The sequence below is a fragment of the Crocodylus siamensis genome, chromosome 1 (genome assembly GCF_052110815.1).
Source record: "Crocodylus siamensis isolate JL-2025a chromosome 1, ASM5211081v1, whole genome shotgun sequence".
NCBI lineage: Eukaryota > Metazoa > Chordata > Crocodylia > Crocodylidae > Crocodylus > Crocodylus siamensis.
In genome coordinates this window covers 101,224,172-101,249,047 of record NC_143395.1, presented here as the reverse complement: position 1 = coordinate 101,249,047, position 24,876 = coordinate 101,224,172, and the positions used below count along the sequence as shown (strand labels likewise).

Sequence of the window (24,876 nt, the reverse complement as noted above, 5' to 3'; positions counted from 1 at the left end):
AAGTACTGGGGGAAATGAATTAATCAGCAATGGAAAAATGAGATGGTCAAATGTGTATAGTAAACTTATTTATCAGTGTGCTTCAAATTCTGGAATTTGGCTCTAGTTCATTTCAACAGATGTGGTGTAAGGTTGTTTTATGCAGGCTTCAGTGTTAGACCCAACTGTGCATCTTGCAGCTAACTACATCCCAGAATTAGTAAGTCACTCTATCAGAAAGCATTTTGTTACTATCCGTTCTCAGGCTGGAGTTGTAAATACACTGCAGCACTGAACACCTTTTTGGCACATCACTCCCAATTCATTAATCAGTATGATAAAAGCTGGTTCTCTCATAGGTGCCAAACTACCGAGAAATACATTTGGATAACACTTGCAAAAGCTGAAGGCTGCGGGTATGGGCAAACAAGCAATCCACCATGAAACAAGTTAGGCAAACAAGAGGTAGCAAGTACTACACCTTATGGTTGCTTATTTGTTGATACTCAAAGACTTCAGCTATCAGAAATACGCATTTCTTTGTTCTATGCAATATGCAGCAGTTACCCAGCCTCTGTCATACCGAGCAGAAGTGACAGCATGCCCATACCCTAATATTACTGGGTATTCTGTTTTCTATACATGGGCAGGGTAAAAATCAAAGCAAAAGATTTAGAAACTGGTCTATTGTTCCCTGCAAAAGTCTGGACACTGACTTCAGTGGGCATTGGATTAGGTATCCTTTGTTTCTTTCTGCCCACAAGAAAGAACAAAATATCAGTAAGTACTACAGAATTAGCATAAAGCAGTGCTAGGCAGAGTTTACAATATTCATAGATTTGCTTTTCAAAAGTTATTCACCAAATAGGCCTGTTGATTGTTTATGAACAGTTAGCTGTGAATATTCTCTATCAGTGACATGAATAACGAGGCTTCTCAGCTTGATATTTTATTTAATCTCTTCTGCTAGAAGTGACTGCTCTCTAGGACTTGTATAATGCTTATGATTGGCAATTTTTGTTTGACTTTAAAATAGAACAGGATGTGCTATGGCAACAAACACCCCAGGAGTGGAGCCTCATCTTCCTCTGAAAACTATTCACTACATCTTTAATTTGAATTTTCAGGCTGAGCTTTATGCTATGTGATCAATATGCACCAATTGTTTTTTCCACTAATAGCACATAAACCCTTTCAGTAGTTTAATTTTAGTTTGCCAAACACCATCGCCACTTGCTTGGGTATGAAAAATGTTGTTTAAATGGGAAAAGAAAGGAATATTTTCTTTCTCTTCCTGTCTGCAAGTGCACCAGTATCCTAGTGTTTATTACAGGGTGAAGAAGAAAATGTGTAGGATTTCATAGCTGAAACAAACACAAATCTGGTTCTGCAGAACTCCTGTTCTCAAAATCCACTGGAATGAGATCTGGGAATTTGGTATGGATGATCTTATTGGATACAAGCTTGAATTTTCTTACTCATGCTATCTCCACTGGTGTTAGTGCATGCGATCTAATAAACTTTAAGACCTTGGGCTTTTTGAATATCAGTACTGAGTCTTTGGGTACTTGACACTCACCAGGATATCCTCCAACAAAGACAGGATCATTTGTTTCTGCTGATGTAGAGGCTCTGTTTGGGCTCCTACCATCCACCTGGCTCTCATCTACAGTCAGCTCTAAGCGGTGCTTGATTTTGTTTGCAATAATCTTGTGCCACTGCCCATCACACAAGCTTCCTGGTACATCAGGTTCATAAATTGCAGAAAATCTTCCTGCACCATTATCCACGTGGAACATTAACTGAAGAGTGTAACATAAAAGGAAGGGAAATATACTGGTTACCAAAACAATAATCATACATAATTTGGTAGCCTGGCAGCCACTAAGTCAGCTCTTCCCAAATGCTATATACAGATTTAAAATAAAATACAGACTGCTCAAGCCAACTTGCTTCATTTTAGTTCCATTTTATTTCCAACTGCAGCTCTGATCTTGTACTCAGCTCCTCAGAGGTGAGTCCTTGTACAAGGCTGAGCCCTGCTGAAAGCAATAGAGCTTGCTCATGTGGTTCCATTGGTAACACTGGGGTCTACATTAGTAGGAAAGTGCAAATTTGTGGGTACCATTTGCCATTTTCTGCTGCCAAATTATACTAAACAACAATAAAATGCTGGTTTGTGTGCGTGTCATATACAAAATAAACTATTTCACTTGGAAGTGCAGCCAGCTGCTGGATAAAATGTGTTATAAAAATGTTGTGAAGACCAGAAATATGTATAAGGAACGAAATGCTGGAACTAAATGTGGTGTGAGAGACACTGTATCCATGATTAGGGACATTCTTCTTAACACAGATCCTGATGCTACGATTTGGGAAACAGCTGCACTACAAAATAAAGCACTATGTTTTAGGGAAACTAGACGAGCCAGACCATTTCAGAAACAGAACAATCATTTGGCATATAGGCCAGGGACAGACATTACACATAAACCAGTTGAAGTGATCAGAAACTGGTTTAAACCTGTAATGGAACAGATGTTCAGTGCACATAAACCAGTTTGAAAATGTCTGAAACTGGTTTGAGATAAACCTGGTTAAATGTAATATCAGACTTAAGTGATTTGGGTCAAACCAGTTTATACAATGTCTGTCCCAGACCCCTTGCTGGTTTAAGTTAAACCAGACTCCCCCAGCATCCTGGCATGCTCTCTGGGCTGGGTGGATCTCTCTGCTTCACAGCAGGGCTCCCCTATTTCCTGGATGCAGCTCAGCAGAGACTGCAGGCATCTGCCTGGATTTCCCCTGCTCCCCTCCTCCCCTCCCCACATCCTGCTAAGCAGGGATTTCCCCCCTCCCTTCTGCCTTACCCAGACACCTTTCAGTATTAGGTAGCAGACCACATGCTGACTACAGTCCATGCTGTGGCAGCCAGGACAAAGGCGGAATCAACAGGTAGCTGGTAATGTCCCTCTGTTGTTTTCTTAATGAGGTGATAAACACTGTGTTATCAATACCCTGCTGGGCTGGTCAGAAGGAGGAGGCCAGGGGGAAGCCTCCCTATTTAGACCACCCAGGCCTGGCCACACACCCCTCAGCTCAGCAGTGTGCAATAGAAGGGAGGGCTGCTCTAGCATCCCCTGGCTTTTAGCCTGAGCCACGACAGGCATATGCCTGCATTTCTGGGATGTCTGTCCAGTTACAAACTGATTCAGTCTAGCCAGGTTAGACTAATCTGCAAAGATTGAATCAATTCAGGCTCAGGCTTTTTGAGTGTCTGTCCCTATCCATAATGGGGTCCTGATCTCAACTCACGTATCTTGATTTTACTGTAATAATCTGGAATTTAAATTGTTTATCCTTTTCAAAATGCTCTGCAGAGACTCAGAAACATCGTATCTCATGTCCCTACTGAAGACATTTACAACTTACTTTTCCATCTACTAACTCAATGCCAAGTCCATCCATTTTCTGGCTGCTGATTCCCAGCAGAACACCATTCATTCGAGTTGTACGGAATTCAAGTTCCACTCGAAGGTCTGTTCCCACTTTATAAGCTCCAACTGTGGGAAAGGAAGTGTAAAACAGAGTAACAAAGCATACAAGAGATTATTGCTAATGATAACATGCAACATACTGTGAGTAAATCAAGTCAACACAACATTTTTACTGTGTTTTAGTCTATAAGAAGTCAATGTAAATACTGGCTCATCATAGCAGTACTTATGAGATCTTGCTGGAAGTACACCTGATCTATTTCAAAGGTGCTTAGTTGGTTAGCCAGTGTGGATTAAGCAATAATTTTTGGTGCCATTCCCACCAACTATAACTTTTAGCAATAAGAATATTCAAGATTATTACCTGGTTTAGCAAATCCTGTTCCATCAAAGTATGTTCCTTTTTCTGCACTGGTAAAGCATTTGCCAACATTGAAGCTGGAGGTTGGATTATCCAAGTCAATAGAAGCCTCTGTCATTTTAAAATTTCTGATGCAACCATCAATGCTATAGACGACCTGTGTTCAGTTTTTAAACGGAAAGTGTTACTGTCCAAAGCAACTAAGATGCTCATGTGGAAGGGCTCACCCATATCATCAGAAGTTCCCCCTATTTTGATTCTTTAATTCCCTGCTGGATATATGGATCTGAATGAGTTAAATTTTATGTGGGTTAGTCCTTAATATGTGATTGTAACTGGAATATAATCATTATGACATTGCAGATTATTTATGTTACTTTTTCTGAAATCTCAGCAATCTAATGTCACAAGACTAAGACATCTCACTGGCTTAATGGAGGAGACATAAAATATTATTGCACAATGAAATGTAACAAATTGCATCAGCAATACAGCAATGTAATGGCCCATAATTTACTTCTTTAATTGAATATTGTATGTGCTGTCCAATGAAGCCAATGGACAAAGGCCAGGGAAAGTGTTCTCAAGAGGGTTTGAAACGTCATTAGATGTTTTGTTTATCACTCTACCAAGTGTCTAACTGTATATGTCAAAACTATGCTTTTATTGGGCCATGTTGATTCATATGTAAAACCCTTTCTAAAGTAAATGCAAGCTTCATATATGGTCTTCCATATGAAATTATCCATGGCCAGTCTAGAATTGCATCTAAAATACTGTTTACCAGAGGGTCTTAATTTTTTCCCTCCTAGCCTTTGCCATAATGCTCATTCCCTGAACTTTGAAGAACAAAGCCCCTGTAACCAAACATAACTAGTGAATCTAATTTTGTGCTCACTAACAAATTCTGACAATTTGCAATTTCAGAAAAGGTACCCGATTAAAATTTTTTTCATGCCAATGAGTTTTCTTACCAAAATATCCAAACTTTCCAAATCCATGAGATTGTCAAAACCTGACAGATTTGAATGAGTGAAGCAAATGTATGAGTTTAATTCAAGGTTCTGATTAAGTTTTTAGAAATTTGCTATGGAACGCTTGAACCTGAATTTTTCTGCTAGAAGGGTGGGTTGATTTTTTAAAACATGATTATTACTGTTACTCCTGTGGAAAATCTTGTTTAGAACAAGGAAATTATAAGAGCTCAGGACTGCAAAGAGAAGAATTAAAATTAAATTTGTAATATGATGAAATGGATGCAAACCAAAAACATGGGTATTGCACTGCTCTGAGTCTAATATGAAATTAGCATATATTCTGTTGTTAACAATGTATATATGATGTATAATTAGCAGGAAGCCCTCTTAGTTGATACATGTTTTCAACTTGTTTTAAAATCTTCATAGTATATAGCAATATACTAGCAAATATACTACATACTTCAGAGTACATAGCACAATACAGCTTTTGGAGGATGAAAATGTTGAATTTAACTTGATCAAATGACACTTGAAATCATAGCTCCATTAAAATCCCAAGATGTACTAAGACCATCAGAATTTCACATGAATACATGAATTGGGGTTGGACTAGACAGCTAGCACACCTGGCACACATTTATTCAATCGTTCAACGGGATTTCTTCTTCAGTACCAACAGTTGTGCCTCCTGCCATGTTACATGTGCAGGCAAAATCCTACATCCTGCCATGTTACATGTGCATGGCAGGATGTAGGATTTTGAGATAACGTATTAGATTCCAATCATGCCATTACTGATTGTCAGCCACCAAAATATTACTCCAGCCACAGGCTGTGGAATATTTTTGTGGCTGGTTTTCCATTTTGTCATACCATTAATTCCCTAAACCTGTGGTGCATTCAGGTTAATGATGTCTCAAGTGTAATGTCTGCCAGGAGCCTAGATGACTCCTGTGTTCCATTCCAACCCTAGGAGTCTATGATTATCATTGTCAGGCTAGGTCTCACTCCAGAAAAGGATTCTGGTGACCTCATTTCCTTGAAATAACATCAATTAATTGTGGTTGTATTTTCAAAGATAGCAGTGTAAACATTTTTGGACTATTCATGGATAGTTAAATATTTTTCTTAAGTGCTCAGGCCCCCAAATATGTTTTGATAATCCGAGTGATCAACTCTTTTATCTTGATTCAGTCATCATAAACAGAAATTAAACAGTCGGTATGATCTTGTAGGTCTTTTATCATAGGATACTGATTCTGAGTCTGCTGGTACCCTATTTCCTCAAGTTATTTTAGTGACTTGCTTGCCTGACTACAGAATTTCTCTCTTATGTTTATTTTGTCTGAAGTGATATGTGGGTTCTGCCCCTGGAGAGCCTCCTGACTAGAATGGTATTTGATCACCTAGAATGCATCTGAAGATTTGATTAGCACATCAACCTCTCTATACAGGTGCTTAGAGCCAGATGCATGGATCTGCTACTTTGACTTTCACTCCCTCTTAATATGTACTATTCACCCAAAATATTAGCTGCAGCCAAGCACACAATGCCCTTCTTTTCCCCCCCAAATAATGTCTGTAGGTTGGTTTCAATTTTTGGCATCAACTGGAGTATGACTCAAGTTCTCCTCCTGACATCAAAGAGTTAAATGTTAACCATTTGCCTGAATACAAAAAGAAATATGGATGCTGCTACTTGTCAAAACACAATTAAAGGCTACAAAAATAATAATTATTATTAAACTTTCTCCCTTACTGGACCAATTCTTTTCGTTGTGTAGTTAATGGGCAATCCTCCAACATACAGCATTCCTACAACATCCAGGATATCAGCCTTCTTGGGGCTGGTGGTACTGTTTGAAACACCATCTACTGTAAGGATTCCTTCTTGCTTGTTTCGGGCTATTTTTATCTAGAAATGAAATAAAAAGTATATTAGAAAGGTTTTTCTGGTAACAGATAACTAGTGCAAAGGATGCTTTCCTCATCATAAATCCAGGCTTCCACTTTAACTTCAGATAAGACGCATTGTGTGTAGAACCCCGTCATATAAAGAAAAAGGTAGGCATTTTTACTGTTATTAATTAGTTGCATTGTGGTAGCACAAAAGGCTATATTCACGGATCATTCTGCTAGGGACCTCGCAACAACAGAACAAAATGTATAATAAAAAACATGGCGGTAAGCAACTTATTAAAATTACTACAAGAAAGAGGTGCCATTTGAAAGCTTAATGTTTGTCTTATTACAATGATAGCAATGCTTCTACTCTTTTAAACATAGGAAGATATCATGATAACTGCAAATTTATAAGCAAGTATTTTAAGACTTAAGTTTATATTCCTCCAGTTTAGATATACTACGAGTTCAGGCTGGAGTATGAGTGATAATAGGCTAAGTTAGATTCCGTTGTAGATAAGGGGAATGTGAATCAAAGGACTGCAACTGTTGAAGAGCTGCTCTAATTCTAATTCTAGCTAGACTCTAAGTCAGTATACAGGCAGTCCTTGGACTTACAACACAATTGGTTCCTGAAAACCATGTCTTAAATTGAAATGTTGTGACTCGGAACCAATTTTCTCATATGAAACAATGTTATAAATGGGGGATTGGTTCCTGAACCAAGGCCCGATACCCTATTTTCACTAAAAATACCTCAGAATTTTGAACCACACCTTCTGTATTGCACTGTAAGCAGGGACTCCACATTGAATAGTTTTCAGCAACAGAAAGTGAGACCATGATGCATCAGTTGTTCCCTATGCCTCTTCTCCTTTTTGGAGGAGATGGGCTATAAAGAGGAAAAGATAACCTCCATGAGGATCTTACTTTATAAGTATTTGGTGGCAGGTAGTAACTCTTTTGTTCTATATATACGGGCTGGTCCTTAATAATGGCTCTGAGTATTATGGTAATACAAATAAACAGTATGTGGCATTGATGCCTACACAGTTGGAGGGTAAAAAACTGACTGATGGGGTGCACCCAGAGAGTAGTGGTGGACAGGTTGTACTCAACCTGGCAAGATGTTTCATAGATTTCATAGACATTAGGGCTGGAAGGGACCTCGGGAGATCATCGAGTCCAGCCCCCTGCCCAAAGGGCAGGAAGTCAGCTGGGGTCATAGGATCCCAGCAAGATAAGCATCCAATTTATTCTTGAAGGTGTTCAATGTAGGTGCTTGAAACACCTCCGCTGGCAGACTGTTCCAGACCTCAGGGGCTCGGACAGTAAAGAAATTCTTCCTTATGTCCAGCCTGAAACGGTCTTGCAGGAGTTTGTGACCGTTCGACCTCGTCATCCCTTGGGGCGCTCTGGTGAACAAACGTTCCCCCAGATCTTGGTGGTCACCCCTGATAAACTTATAGGTGGCCATCAGATCACCCCTGAGCCTACACTTTTCCAGGCTAAAGAGTCCCATGGCTCTCAGCCTGTCATCGTAAGATCTGTTTTCCTGACCTCTGATCATGCGCGTGGCTCTCCTCTGTGATTAGTGGAGTCCCCCAGGGTTCAGTCCTTGGGCCTGGACTGTTTAATATCTTCATCAGGAACTTGGATGAGGGGGTTGAAAGCACATTGTCCAAGTTTGCTGATGACACTAAGATGTGGGGTGAGGTGGGCACACTTGAAAGGAGAGAGAGCAACTAGATTTAGATGGACTACAAAAGTGGGCAGATGAGAATAGGATGGGATTCAGCGTAGACAAATGCAGGCTGGTGTACCTTGGGAGAAGGAATCCACAGCATACATACAGGCTGGGGAGTTCCCCTCTTGAAAGCACAGAGGCAGAAAGGGATCTTGGAGTCATTATTGACTCCAAGATGAATTTGAGCTGCCAATGCCAGACTGCAGCCAGCAAGGCCAGCCAGACCTTATCATGCATCCAAAGATGCATCTCAAGCAGGTCCAGATAGGTGATGCTCCCCCTTTATGCGACATTGGTCAGGCCACAGTTGGAGTACTGCATCCACTACTGAGCGCCGCACTTTAATAGGGATGTGGCCAGCCTGGAGAGGGTTCAGAGGAGGGCCACCTGCTTGGTGAGAAGGCAGCAGGACAGGCCCTATGCGGAGAGACTGAGGGACCGGAACCCGTTCAGCATCAGCAAGAGGAGGCTGAGGGGGAACCTGGTGCTGCCTACAAATTATCAGGGGAGATCATCAGCAAATAGGTAGATCCCTTTTCTCCCCAGCACCACCTGGGGTGACAAGGAAAAATGGTAATAAGCTGATGGAGAATAGGTTTAAGTTAGAGATCAGAAGGCAATATTTTACAGTTAGGGTGGCCAAAATCTGGAACCAACTTCCCAGGGAAGTGGTCCTCGCTCCTACCTTGGGCAAATTCAGGAGGAGGTTGGATGATCACCTGTCTGGGGTCTTGTGAACCCAGCATTCATTCCTGCCTGTGGCAGGGGGTCAGGCCAGATGATCTGTTCAGTTTCCTCCTGACCCTAGCTAATATGAAATTATGAATAAAATCATGCTTATTTTGTCCTGAAATCTTCAGGTTTTGCCTTTCTGCTGAAAAAACTTGAAATTAATTCTGAAATGAATTATTTTCATTTGACTGCTAATGAAAATGACAGTTACTTTTGTGTGTGCATTCCTAAAAAATTTCAATAGGGGTAGAAAGAGTTTGGACTTGCTGTAAATCTCACATCTGAAGCCATATGTGATTTTCAGCCAATTCCCCTTCTTGCCTTTATTTACATCCTACACCTTTGTTTGTACGTAATAAAATTATAATCTGTTTGTTGCCTTTGTCTCAGTAGATACAATCCTTGGTGGTTGCACTGTGATTTCCTACTCCTGTTACCCACAGGCCACTGGCATTTTATATTCATAAATGTTTCCTTTCCTAAAACCACAGAAGAGCTGCCAATCATCTATGAATATCATATTTGCTCCCCAGTGAAATGAGGTAACTATGCAAGCAAAATTGATTTCAGTTGTTTTCTTTTTTTTTTTGGTGAAGGTTTTTTGGCTGTTAAATCATGTCACAGTTCAGTCACAGTGATACCTCAAAAGAAGGGAACTTTAATGATGTGTCTCACTGAGTATGAAACCTTTCCACAACTCAGTTGGGCCTCACTGGAGAACCATGTACTGCTTTCTGATTTTCCCTACTACATTTATCATATGTTCTGCGAGTGTCTTTATTTTTAGGCCAAATTTTCAAATAATGATACCAGAGTTTCAAAACATCAATTTACAATTGCCTGGGCATCTCAAATGAAAAATAATGAAAGCACAACTTAATGGTCAGTGTCCAAAAGTTTAGCCCATGTAAATTTCTTCATGCAGCACTCTTGGACAAGTTAAAACTATAGTGCTTTTAAAAATTGAAGAGCTTTGTACCGTGTGCCACTGGCCATCATTAATGCTGTTGGCAATCATTGTGCTGGTGTTTCCATGTCCAAGGTCATAGCTGAAGTAAGGCAGTCCATTCTTTATCTGTACAGTTGCAAAATCTGCATGATTGATCCGGGCCATATAAAAAAGCAAGCCTGATTCTGCCTCTGTTCGAATTTCAAATTCAATTGTGAGCCTAAAAAGCAAAAACAGAACGAAAGAGCAAGAAAGAGCAAGAAAGAACCAAAATCAAACTATGGAATAAATGATGTATCCCTCCTTTCTTCTTGAGAAGAAATATTATTAAAGGTCTAAAACTGGTTTTAAAAATGTTTCATGATATTTAAAAGCATAATTTAGATATGAGGTTTCATTTTGATCATTAGTCTCAAGACGTCAATAACTGTTATACTGATGCTATGGAGACCTGTAACTAGAGAAAAATTCCAATGTGGCTTTTTCCAAATGCAATTCTAAACTGCAGATATAGTTGCCAAGTCAAAACAGGAAAAATAAATCTATTTGTAACATTACAACACAAGAGTATTAATAGTCATCTACCTACGTACAATGGTAACAGGAGATATTTGTAGTGACAATTGGCAAACGTTTACTTTTTAACAAATTGTACTATCTGATGGCAATATACAAAGCCACTCTTTGAAAACACAGAGAAAAGAGCTTTCGACTGGCATATTAAATAATGCTATTTGAAATTCAGTATATTATAAACTTATAAGGTTTGGGAATAGGTTGCATAAATCATGATTTGATAAGAACTATACTAAAGCTAAGGATGACTTAATAGAAGCCTTGGAGGAATACAAGTCTAAAAATGATTATGCTAGTTTCCAATAGACCAAGAAGATTAAAATAAGCCATAAAAAACCTAATATAGAGAAAATGTAGGGGAGGAACTGATAGCTGGAGGAAAAAATAATGATAATCAACATTTTTGGCAGATTATAGTCAAAGGGACAAAATATTTAGCTTAATTCCCCAATGAGTATATTTCTGAAGATCTATGGCTTTTGTTTTTTTAAAAATAAGTTTAACAACTTACTCACAGATGGTGAAGGAAATGATGCCTTCTTGCTGAAGGAATTTTTTTATCTGTTAAGTCACAAGGATATCATTATCTTAGTTCTGAATCTCAAGTAAGAACACAAAGATTCTTACTAAGTACTGGGAAGGCCCGTGGCCCTCATTTTCTTCCCTCAGAAAGGAAATTCAGTGATGGATGATGTCCAATTTTAACAACAACAGCAAAAATATTATTCTAGAAGGCTTTTATCTAAAATATTAAAATGAAAATATATGTACCAATTTTTCAAAATGGCAATGAGAGAGACTCTGCATCACATTGTCCTATTAGTCTTATTTGTATTGCAGCCAAACTACTTAGGAGACATTTATCATTGCATCTTCAACAACACTAACGTGTCCTATAATCCCTATGTGCATCTCAGTTACTCACATAAAAAAGAAGAGTAAAAATCAAACAGAACTCCCCTTCTTTAATTTACTGTCCACTGCTTCATTTTGTCTATTTTCTGTATCATCATACACTATGTTCTCTTTTAACTTAGTTTAAACTGGTAGAATAATCTCATTGTAGGAGTTTAGGAAAAATTATTATGTGTATATGTGTGTGTGTGTGTGTATATAAAAAAAATTCATAATTTATTGTATTTTTTTAGTGAAAGCTGTAAATATACTGCTGCTTCTGCTCCATAAACAGGGGCGTTTTCTGAGGAGGGATGATGCTGCAGGTCTACTGCAATTCAAACATTTTTTTCTTCAAAGGATCTGTAGGTAATATGGGAACTTTTCCTCCTTTCCTTAAGATGATCCTCTGGAACCCACCCATCAAATGTGAGCACTTGGAAGAGAAGACAGCAACTACAATACACTTCTGCTCCATACAGTGGGCATGTCTACATGTGCCATTAATGTGACTGAATAAACTGCAAAACAAATTACTCCACAGTAAACTAGTCCTGGGTGCAGCATCCATATGTGCACCCATGACACCAGCAAATTGAGCCAGGGATAAGCAGTTTAGTCCTGCCCTCCTCTGCCCCCCTGTAGTAACCAGGATGAGCTCCAGACTCCAGCCGCAGCTGCTCGGTACCAGCCAGGGGTACATGGGGGTCAGCTCTGGGCTCCAGCTGGCAGTGGCAGTGTGGCTTGAGGTCTGGGGAGCAGCTCTGAGCTGGCACGAGGGTATGGGGGGCGAGGTCAGGACCAAGCAGCAGGTGGCTGCGTCAGGTGGTAGAGGAGTTGGCTGAGCCATGAGGCTCCTGTGGCTGCCAAGCCATGTGGCTAGGCAACAGGCAGGATGGTGGCCCTATGCTGGCTGGGCTGCCTGGCAACAATTTACTCCCAGGACAGTGTCTACACATGTATTGCTTCACAGTAAATAACTGCACAGTAGGATGGTACTTGTATTTACAAGTACTACTGTACTGCAGATTTTGTTTCCCGTAGCCTAATAGCACTGCGCGTGTAGATGTGAGAAGTTTACTGTGAAGCTAGTTAGGCAACTCCACAGTAAACATCTCACGCAGATGTGCCCAGTATATTTACTTTCTACCTTGGTTTGTCTTTGAAGCCTAGCAAGTGATTTAGGATCATATGCATGCTAAGACTGTAATCGGTGCCATAGCACCAAAATTTGGTGCTCTGGGCAAAGCTTGCTCAGGAGTGCACACAGCTGCAGGAGCTGCCCTTCTGTTCCCGCGTTCCCCCAAACAAGCTGATCGCGGTTCTGTCCTACTTCTGCACTGGCTGGGCAGCACGTGTTGGCGCCCCTTCACTTCGGTGCCTAGGGCAGTCGCCCCACTTAACCCCCCACCTCCTCCCTCCCTGCTACAGCACTGACTATAACATACTGCCACTAGAAGATTGCATTAGTCAAGTTGATAATTCAAATCTGAAGTATCATAATGCAAAACAGTTTGACTTTGATGCTTATGTGAATGTTAGATATCTGTGGACTGAAAGATTATTATTTCTTTTGTTGAGTTTCCCCATTTTTATTAGGCCAAGTGTTCCTTTAATTTAGGTTGGAGATTAGGAGGAACTTTCTGACAATGAGGGTGATCAAGGTTTGGAAGAGGCTGCCTAGAGAAGTTGTGGAATCTCCACCTCTGGAAATGTTCAGGATCAGGTTGGACTGACACTTGGTTTATGATGATTTAGTCAGGGATAATCTGTTCTTGACCAGGGAAGTGGATTGGATGACCTTGTCAAGTCCTTTCCAGCCCTTCCTATGATCCTATGATTATACCACTTGAAGCCTATGTGGAATATGCCAGATAAAATGAGCTAACACTTTTTCTGGGACATTGCTGTGTGCATCTGTAAGTTAATTGTGGCTTATTTAACTTCATGGCAGTTCATTCCTGCAATAAAAGGAGAAGCCTATCAGGCTATGTGTTCTTCTTGTTCACCTAGTGGCAGAACAGCAGTTATGCACCTTGGCAGGGCTACGTGTAAAAGGGCTGTGCCACTTCCGTGCTGATCCGAGTCATAGCCTGTGAGGATCATGATTTTGTCTATGGGTCTCTGTTTTATCTTGGTGTTTTAGTTTCTTCTTAAGCTATTGAAGTGATTTTGTTTGCTTATTCTAAGTGGCCCTGAGACATGGCTAGGAAAGACAGCATATAAATTGCATAAACATATAAAATAAATAAATAAAATAAATCAAGACTGCCTCTGATGAGATGATTGCTTACAGCCAAACAGGCTATCGATGGTCCAGAGCACAAAAAGTTAAAAAAGGCTACACAACTCAGCTTTTAAGCTTTTAAATGATTTTTAAAAATTGTGCATGGAAGATTTTTTTTTTGTATAGAAGATAATTTCCCAGTCTATGTATATGCCTGAATTTTGTGCAAAAAATAAATTAAAAACCAGAAAAATAAATAAAACTAAATGTTTCTGGGCATCATACTCAGGTAGAAAAGTCATTATCCAGTTTACATGCCCAAATGACATTTGTCACTAACCAGTGTTCTTTCACGAAAGACGACGCTCTCAAGACTGTACCTACAGTTTCAAAGGTTAAAGAACATGACCTAGACTGTTGCATGTGGAAACTATCTGCCCCACTTTTATCACTTCATCACCTGTTCTTCACTTTGGTGTCATCAAATGCAGCTGCAATATGGCTGTTCCTTGAAAGACCAAACTGTTTGCCGCCTTCCAACACAGCAGGCTCAACATCAGCAGCACAAGAATCCTGCAAAACATGAATATTTCATGTAAAATTTCTCATTCTGTATCTCAGCTGTGCATTCACCATGGTTATTTCAACTCCCCAAGAGCAGTTTCGAGTACTCTCACTATTACATATGTTGACCCTGCAGCTTCCCAGGAAATCATGTTTTTCCACATTAAATATAGTTACTAGGCAGAACCTGAGCAGGACTGAACTCATGGGGGTGCATCCAGATGAGTGCGGTTGTGCGGTACGTGGTGGTGCAAACACGTTTGCAGAGCCAGTTACCGCACAGTTCGGCGTTCTCCATGCTGCAAGAGCAAGCTGCCCACGTGTGCGCTGTGATGGGTTTTTTTTTTCACCCCGGGATATCCAGGGGTAAAAAAAAAGTGGGGAAAAAAAAAACAGAGCAAAGCATGCTTGGCCAGAGCTTGCTGCTGAAAAGCAGAGCAGGGCTGCCTGGAGCTGTGCTCTGCTACCTGCCAAACTCCATGTGGCAGAATCACTATGTCTGAAGTCCTGGGAGGCCCCCAGGATTCCAGGTAAGGCTGCTGGAGGCAGCCCAGCACTGGCTCCAGCCTCCCCTACCCGACCTGGGGCAACTTGCTGTGCACAAAAGTGCACGTAGCATGGGCATTCTCTCAGGACAAGTAACGGTGGTGCAAGGTGTGCCATTGATACTTGTCCCCGGGGAACCAAACATCCATGCACATCTGGACATGACAATAAAGGGAGACTGTCAACTTGATACCTGGCCAATTTAAAAATAAAGAGCTAAAATGTGTTTGGATGGTATATGTCATTGAGTTCTTTTGCCTACTTCTATTTGTTTTAAAAACATAGTTTCTTTCAAAACATTTTCCCTACCTCTACTGCTGTTTTCCAGGCCCTCACAAAGAACAGGGGAGTTTGACTACCTGACACATAGGAGAAACAGGGATTATTCTCTTTAAGCTGTCAATTAGGCAAACATCATAACTTGAACAAAGAAAAATGTCCTCCCCAGTCTCTTCCAGTCACATTAATCTTAGGTGTGCTTTGTAACAGCAGCAGGTAAAGCATTTTCATACAGAAGCGTGACTTTTTTTTGACTGTGCCCCTTTAATCCTTGACCCTCCAGCTACAGTCTATCAGTGCCATGGCCCATGAGAGATCTCAATAATTATTATGTCCAAATCACATCCTGTTTTCAGCTTCCCTTGAGTACACTGTGAAGAAGATGCTCAGAGGATCTAACACAGTACAATCTCAGGACAACAATACTGCAGGGAAAAAACAAACTTTGATAGCTGCAAGCTCTATTTTTAAGCATTGTGGTAGACAGTCCTGGATTGCTTACAGCCTCTGCATGAGCTTCTGATTCAGTAGGGGCCTGCAGAGTGCAAAGTGTTGTGCTTTGTTACAAAAAGAGTTCTTTCTGTGGAGTATTTTCAAGATATCGTAAGTGATTCATCAGGCAACAGGAAATTTCTACTGCAAAGAGGAAATTCTTTTCTTTCTCTTTCCATCCTTCAGTAATGTCGTATTTATCTCTCACAGGTCACAGGAAGAGAACTTTTTAATAAATGGTTTCCACAATAAATGCTCAGCTCTGAATATGACAGGCCTTCCTGTACAGTAGAAGAACATGCACTGTGACAAGTACACACCAATGTGCGATTAAAAGGAAAACAGGAGAAAGAGGTTATTCAACAATACAAAAGGACTGAGTTAGGAATGTGTGATAATAGTCTTCCGCTGATTATTAAATGGATAAGGGTGGTATCACTGGATCATAGCCCCATAATGCTGGCTAATGGCTAACAGCTGTGTTAAGAGTTACATGCTTAGCTGGGTAGCTTAATAACTATATGTTACTTTTTATACTGGTAACCATACTGTAGCTATGAACATCCAGCAGATGTTTAGATTTGAGGTGATAATTTAAAGGTTAATTTTGACACATGGGTGAAGAATGGGGCCTTACTATGACCTTTTCTCTCTTGTCTAATTCTGTCGTCCCCTGGTTTCAGTTAGGAAAGAGTTTGGCCCCAAGTATCAGATGACTAATATTACTTAACTGCCTTGGTAACTTGCTTGTAGCACCAAACATTGGTGCATGGGTACTAGGGCATATGACTTAGGAATCAGTGGTAGGTGCCAGATACACCTGGGATATGGCATTTTAGCATACCCAAATATTTATTCTATCCTCATTTCATGATTTGACACTTACAGCCCTTAAAAAACAAATCTGAAAAGAAGTGAATTGTATTGATGTGGCCGTGTCAATAAGGAACAATACCCACAGGGAAATGTTAAAGCAAATCCAGGCTTCATTTACAAGCCTATCTTTACTTCCACTTAAACAGAGGCCACTTCAGCACTTCTAAAACCATGAGTTAAACTCGGATTATAAACTTAATTTGGATTTTTCCTGGGGGTTTTTTCAAATTGTAGCCATAAGGTGTCTGACATTTAAAGCTGACCACGTAATAAAATAAAAGGAAGGGCAGATTTGCACTTGCAGCCTAACATCTCTCTGCACATAGTAAAATCTCAACCTTAAGGCCTTTTTTCATTAATTACATTTAAATTCTAATATTTTTCAGATGCTAGGAAAGAGATTAGCGAAAAGCACATGTTGCATATATTACAGGAAACTGATCATCTTATCGGAGCTGTCTGAGAAATCAGGAAGCTCACTGTATGACTATTTCTCACATTCCTTTACAAATGATGCTATATTAGCACTTGCAAAATTAGCAAGGGCAGAAGAGAGTGTCACTGAAATACCACCACAGCTCACCCAACAGTGTTAAAGAAAAGAACTGGGGAATGCTTAGGAAAATGCTGGAATATACCGTGATGATGTCAAGTTCAGTTGTAATGCTGGCACTCTTCACTTCAGTGGCAAGTGAGTCCTGAGAAGCAGTAAATAATGTGAGGCAGAAGCAGAAGCTACCAAGGCTCTGTTTTGCAGGTGAGACACATTTGAGCTTTCCTAGCAGCGGGCAGCCACAGCCAGGTGATCACTGTAAAGTCTCCTACTACCATGTCTTCCATTTTTTCCTTCCATTTTGTTTTTAGAGAACAGCTTCTTAATTAAGAGTTAAATTATCCCCCTGCATAGAGCAGGAGAGCCTAGTGGGACTTGCATGTAAGCAGAGCCCATGTTTGGGCCTCCTTCGTGAAGGTGGATTTCCGTGTCAAGGGGACTAGATCATCTGACCATTTTAGAAAGGGTTTAAGGCAATTAACTACTACATAATGAATGATGGAATCATTATAAATTATAGGTGTGCTGTTCATTGAAGCCTCCCTGAAAAATATTGGGCAGCACTTGGGGAAATCTAAAACAATGTAGAAAGTTTAAATGATTTAAGTGCCTTTGACAGTTTAAGAACCGTTTTATTTTTCAAAAATGAAATCAAAGGTGCTGGCATGTATTTTTCACACTTTTCTCTTCACTCTTTCCTCTTGAGTAATATATACCAAGAGCACAATTCACCACAGCACCAGGTGTCTGATGAATAAAATCCCCATTAAATTACATGGAAAGCCACAACAATTCCTGGCATTAAATATGTAACAACTTCCTTGCGCCTTTTGATTTTGCCTTTGGAAAAAAAAATGATTAGCATAAATTCACATGTGCTCAAATTCTGGAAAAAACTTCCTATTTATAAGAAGTTTGGGCAGAAGATAGCCAAAGCAAGAAAATTCAATAAAACTTGTTTTAAACAATAAGCTTCTCTTAGCAAAATTCTTCCTCTTTCACAAAAGTGTCAAGCCTGCATTATCATCTTTATTTTGGAGTTTTCTCTAATTTTGTAGCACGGCCCTAATGTTATTGAACTGCAGTATTCCTCTCCTGTGAAAACAGAAATATATATCAGCTTCCTCATGTTACAATCTCGCCACCTTGTGGACATTAATCAAAAGTGCTGCCTTAGACTCTCTACAGGCAAGACCCTAGTTATGAAGAAATTGGAGTTAGAGCAGACTTGTATCTACAATTAAGCATGTTTAAGTAAATAATTACATGTAACTGAACTTTATTCTGTTTCTGGGAATGCTGGTATATGTGTTTTAGCGTGTGCAGTAGTGCATGATTACTGGGTAATATAATGCCACATTATACATACCCAGTGACTAACAAGCCATACACGTTGAATAGGAAATTGTTAGATGCACTTTATTGGTCTGATTTTTGTTAGGGCCCCAACCCAGCTCCTCATGCTGAAATCAGACACCATTTCTATCGTATTTTAAAAAGCAGCCTACCAATGATTTAGGTGTGACTCAAGTAAAATAAGTTAATCATAGGGCCTTATTACATATCATTTTTGGGTGTCCCCTGGATTATCTGCACATTAACACCCTTAAGTGGCTTACAGCACTCATTATGCAACTCAAAGTTACGCCGCTCCAGAGCAGGATTATGTCTTGATCCACATAAACTATCTAATGTTCGATTAAGGTGTGTCCACTCCGCAATGATGTGCCACTCAAGTCAAAGATGTGACTGTAAGCTAGCACTAAGCCAATCAACGTTTGTGCAGCTCACAGTGTAAGGTGTAACAAGGCCCTTAGTTGAACTGCTAGGAGACTGAGACTTACATAAAAAAACATTACTGACACAATTATTGTCCTTTTCAGCAGTCTCACCAGAGACAGGGAGTGAATGGGAGTGGGGATTAAAATAGACCTTCTAGCCACATCCAGATGTGCAGGGACATGCATTTACAGCAGCAAAAACAGTAGCAGCACAAATTTGTGCCAGTACTTTTTGCTGCAGCACACACACTTGTATGTGCACTTTGTGGAGGGACAAATGATCCTGCTTTGGGCAACCTGCCCATGCCCAGCTCCTTTTGGCTCCCGGTGAGCTGGACAAGCTGGGCAACCGGAAGGGTGGAGATGCTCTGGCTGGCAGTCAGAGCATCTTCCTGGAGGACTCTTCCTGGAGGACTAAGCCTCTTGTCTTCAGGTGCATGCACCTGTTCCATGTGCTGCACTATGGTTTTTCCTGGTGCTTTTTTTGCTACCAGGATTTCCCAGTAGCAAATTTTGGCCTCATGCTACAAATTTGCAGCATGGGGTACATTTTAATGTTTAGTTTTAATTTACCTCACATGCAGTTTGTGGTGCCACACACCACGTGCCCCTGCTTGTCTGGACATGGCCTCTGTAATTACTTCTGAAGAAAAGGGTTGAAAGAAATCAGCAAGGTAATATAGGGGTAACTGGCAAAACTACTGAGTACTTATACCCACCTGATGTGTTGAAATTAAGTGAAATTAAGGCTATTCACTTTATGAAATCCAATTTAATTAAAAAAATATACTGCCCATTAAATATTTAAATCCCTAATAATATGGGAATATTATAACATATAATCATATATCATTATTTATTGCACAGTACAATAATAATTTAACTAAATACTATAACTTTATAATATTAAACTATTAAAATACTTATTAAAACATGTATTAATGTACTTGGTAATTTTTAACACCAATGGAATCACATGACTGTATCTCAAGATGCAGTGCAGAAACATACAGTCATTATTGTATGCACATCACAGCCAGATAGTTATGTTAAAATTCTGGATTATAGATCAGTGACCAAAATGGTTCTTTTTCACAATACTTTTTTATGTGTTTGTTATTTAGTTTAATATCTCAAGCATGCAATTTTTGGAAAACGTAGGACCAACTTTTAATTACTGCTAGAAGAACAACTTCCTTTTCAGTTTACTTGTATGAGGTCTTTGGTTGGTATAGAGCTTTTCAAAATTTTTGCCAACAATACTGTGAAACCAGGTTGCATTGCCAGGAGTTCTGAGCTTCTGATTCATCAGTCTCTTGGCTAGTCAAGGAGGCAAGCGGTAGATGGGCAGATAGCAAGGCAAGCCATCATTTCTGTGGGCTTATCACAACAGGGCCCCCCATCCCTCTGATTAGCCAAGGGGCCCCAGTGGCCCCATCCCTCACCACTGATTGATCAAGGGGGCTGTCTGTCATGCAACCCCACCACTCATTACTGATTGGCCAGAAGGGCTGTCCATTATACAGCCCTGCCGTTTACTGCTGATTGGTGGAAAGGGGTGGGGCCACATGACAGACAACACTCTCAGTCAATCAGTGGCAAGGGGCAGAGACCACCTTGGCTGCTCCCATTCATGTTGGCGGCCTTCCTACCACCCATGGGTCACATGGCTTGGCTGCAGCAGCCATGAGGTACACTGGCTTTCACTGAAGACCAATATTTTATCTTTAGTAAGTTTTTATTTTGTGGATTTTGCAGATTTTGCTCATTTTCATGGACAATGCCTGATTTTGCAATTTCCATGAAATCTTGAATTGAGTAGGTTCCTAATTATGATACAGTAGTGCTCCTGGAAAATGCCAAGTCTTAGCTTTCACTCATTTTCTGACAAAAGAAAAATAATAAGGCAATTCTTCTGTTGCAAAGAACTCAGATCACAGCAGGTCAGAATTTTTTTCACACTATGGATTCCTAATTGAAATCTCTGGGTTTATCTTGTGAATCATGTGTACGTGTTAGCACACCTAAGAGTTGTGCAGCAACCCTTGGTCATGGCAACCTGGTTAAGAATCACTGTTATAAAACAACAGCATAAGAATCATCAGGTCAGATCAGGCCTCTTGTCTGCCTGTTCAGTATTCTATCTATAGTCTATCAATGGTCTATAGTGACCATTATCAGACACTTCAGAGGACAGTACAAAAAACACCAACCTGAAATAAATTTTCTCTAGGGAAATTTTCTTTCTAAACCAATCAGTTAATAACTGGTCTATATTCTGAAGATTTAGAGTTAGTCTGGAAGTAAATGGAACTTTTTACCTTAAATCATTTAGGAACTTGTGAAAATTTCACTTTTAATTCTCAACCTATGACTACTTAATCGCTTTAATATACTCTCATGATGAATTCTGTTTAAGATTTATAACAAGTCAAGTCTTTTTTGAACAAATTTTATTTTATCTGCTAGTTTAAAAAAAATTAGCAGATTGAGATTGGAGAGGCATGGATTTTCCTTATAAATTCAGTGCTGAATTATTCTAGTTTATAAAGTCCCACTAGGTATTTCATTTTTTTCTTCTGGCCAGGTTTTCAAGAGACTTGAGCTCTTATTCAGATACTATATTGAAATGGCCATATTTTCAAAAGTGCTCACCATCTAATAGCTCCTATTACTGTAATTTGTTTTGCAAACTTGGCTTTATTTTTTTATTTGAAATAATTTACCTGGGGCTGACATAAAATTCAACAGTCTTCTGTAATCCTCTATCGTCTGTATCATCATTTATAAAACTTGTATACAATATCCTATCTTCAAGTTTCTTTCTATGAAAATACTTTTTTCCCCAAAAGGGTTGAAACAGCACATGATTATCCATAACTACAGACTATAGAAAATAGGGACAGTTTACACACATGCACATGTGCACACAGAGTGCAGATATATACAAGCACATGGGTGCAAAACATTATACTGTCACATGGAAAGCATCACATACATTTTTATAGAAGGACTTTTAATCATACAATATCCTTTTAAGATACTTTGCAGTTCAGAAGGAGGGGGAAAAACCAAGCTGACATTGTTATGTATGCTTTCTGAAGCTTTGGGGAGGTGAGATGGGGGAGGTGAGGTTCTGGGAAAGAGGAAACATGTAAAGGAGTCATATCACTCAGGACATTTTAGCATGCAAGGATTATCATGCATTAAACATTTTTCCCTGAATAAAAGTAACAAAATGAACGATTCAGACTTGTTCTGAGCTTTACCAGATAACCTGCTTCAATCACATTAAGCTACAGATGTCATTCACATGACATTCAGAACACGACAATTGTGTAAACATCTCATCTGCTCAAAATCTTCCTAGTCATGCCAGGTAGTCATAATTTGTCTATCATCACACTTTTGAAGTGCCACTATTGACCCCTCTGCTTTTTTCATTTAAGAGATTTCTCTTTTAACATGGCTTTTTAGAGAAGCAGTATACACTTACAAGCGCAGGAGGCAGAGGTGGTGTCAGAGGAGAGGAAGAAAATGTGGGATGAATTGTTGTGCTTTCCATCTCCCTCTTAGTGTCTGGTTCAGGTTGGATCAAAACAGTTGAGCGAGTAGCCCCATCTTCCCCCTCTTCCTCAGGAAGTCTGGCTTCTGGTTCTAGAGTGGGACACTGACCAATGTCTGCGTTTTCAAAGGACACTGGCTGAGCGAAATCCATGGGGCTAAGGAGACACAATAACATCAACAGCTCTTAACTGTTCTTTTATCTCTTCCCATCACCTGCACACCAACTACTTTGAGTGTGGTCACACTCAAACACTGGGTTTATTGCTTTGAAGTTTTCTCAAAATGCTGTGCTTTGTACAAGTTCCACTTCAGTCACCACCTTCCCGCCATTCCCTTTCTTCTGTCCAACCTCCAGATCATTAACCTGGTGGTGTATAATGTTTCCTATGATAAAATTAAGTCACACATTTAGTATGTCCATTTCCATAACCCATAGTCTTGAATACCACCTTTCTTTTAAAAAAAATCAGTGTACCAAAGTAGTGGTGCACAGTAGCAAAGCCACTGTGTTTTTAACTGTAGAATTTTGTAGCACTTTAGATGTCTATGGATGGGTAATGTTTTTGTACACAGAACAAAGCACTGCAAATCCAAACGTATAAACCCATCAAGTGCACACTGAGGACCACAAAAAAGCAAAAGAACACTAGCATATAAAAAGCAGAGGTCATTATAGACATCATTTTGCATGATTGCTTATAACAACAAATTCTCTCTTGGCAGCTGAGGTGGTAATAGCTTCATTAACTAAACATTTGTGAACATTAACAAGACTTACACGGTGTTAATGACAAGATTCCATATGCAGCCCTCGAAGGGAGGGATGTTCCTGAGAGGTGCCGGCTGGAAGTGAGGCGGGGTCCCACCCACAAAGAGGTTTTTAACAGTAATAGATTGGTCTGTAGGAAGCCTCTGAGTCTGCCCTTTGTCTTCATCTACTTGAACAGCAAACATCCTATGAAAAGATTCAAAGCAAAGCAATAAGATAGTATCTATCCCAGTTATTGTGTGTATTGAAATCACCATTTTTCAGGCACCATTTACTACTGCACCTGCTAGAACACCGAGTGAACACAAATTGCATGATTAGCAGCACCACATTAAGCAAATATTAACCACTATCAGGTTCACAGTCACTGTTATGCTTCCCTCATTTATTCTCCGTCAGAGCTTGGCAAAGCCAGGCAGTACATTTGCAGTAATATTAGCCTCTGGTTGCATTGAAAATAGTGGTCTGCAGCATGACAGCACTGTCATGGTAAGAGTCAAGCCCGCTGTCCTGTAAAGTTATGTATAATCATATAGGACTCAGTGGGATATAACAGCATGGGGTCACATTTTGTTTGGCTTTTTATATCCTCATTTGTACTAGTTATTATCTTCTTGCTGGGGGACAAAACAGTGCTCCAGAGAGCTCTGATTGCAAGAATCAACAACAGATAAGTAATGTGCATTTAAAAAAGATATGGTTAGTCTGTTTTGTGGGAAGGGGAGTAAGGGAGAAAACCATTGTGATTGTTCACCATGAAGATGCAAGTTCTATAAAACTTTCCCACAGGAAAATGGATATGTTACAATTTAGAAACCAAAGTGCTCCTTTAGTACAGATTATTAATATTCTGAAAAGTAAGGTAAAAATTAATTTTTGTATGCTCCTGAAGTGCCAAGTCAGAAAAGGGACAAATTGTGAAGAGGGAAAATACAGTGAATGTACTCTTTTGGAGGAAGCATGAAGCTAAATGTAAGAGAAGAGCTCTTGAAAACAGAGCCTAAACTTCAGTGAAACAAACACAGCACTTGTGCATGTCGAAAGATGAGTGACATGGAAAGATTTCCCTCATTTAGAAATAAGAACTAGCTTGTGTGGACCTTTTATTTTGCATACAAAGAATGAGGTGCCAATAAAGAGAATAGAGAAGTGATGAGAGAATGGGTTCTTTTTGATGGATAACATACATAATGTAACAAGGTATAACAATAAGAGAGTCAGCAATTTGACTGCTGTCTTTGGGACAATCTGAAGATGGATGATAAAACAAAGTCTGTAGCTATTGACACAGTCCACCACAATGTGACCAGCTTCCCAAAGGATGGCTCAGGATTTCAGTCTGTTTGGAGGTGAGAGAATAATGCACTTTGGCACAATTTCTTTACACTGTTACATTGGATTTTATAAAAATTAGCCACGAGAGAGTTAGGACTGCAAAGGAAAAGCAAGGGGAAGAAAACTTTGGAGGACTGTAGCTTATCAAGTAGACTGTTATTTCACATATGTTAAATTCTCAGTGTCTAGTGTTAGGCATCTAAATCCATGTTTGGTACCTAAAACAAGCAGCTTGATTTCTCAGAGCTGCTGAGCACCCTCAAATCAGTC

At 39.8% G+C, this 24,876-nt stretch overlaps 1 protein-coding gene across 1 annotated transcript in view; it reads right to left on the bottom strand.

The window, feature by feature from the left end:
- LAMA2 (laminin subunit alpha 2) overlaps positions 1 to 24,876 on the bottom strand; it is a 437,413-nt gene that overhangs the window by 2,298 nt on the left and 410,239 nt on the right. Inside the window, exons 57-65 of the mRNA XM_090032537.1 lie at positions 23,281 to 23,457; positions 22,432 to 22,657; positions 17,240 to 17,299; positions 14,305 to 14,417; positions 10,178 to 10,367; positions 6,577 to 6,732; positions 3,841 to 3,994; positions 3,412 to 3,542; positions 1,559 to 1,781 (exon numbers count right to left, since the gene is read on the bottom strand). Coding sequence (XP_089888663.1) covers positions 1,559 to 1,781; positions 3,412 to 3,542; positions 3,841 to 3,994; positions 6,577 to 6,732; positions 10,178 to 10,367; positions 14,305 to 14,417; positions 17,240 to 17,299; positions 22,432 to 22,657; positions 23,281 to 23,457 — 1,430 coding nt within the window. The remainder of the gene's footprint in view (positions 1 to 1,558; positions 1,782 to 3,411; positions 3,543 to 3,840; positions 3,995 to 6,576; positions 6,733 to 10,177; positions 10,368 to 14,304; positions 14,418 to 17,239; positions 17,300 to 22,431; positions 22,658 to 23,280; positions 23,458 to 24,876) is intronic.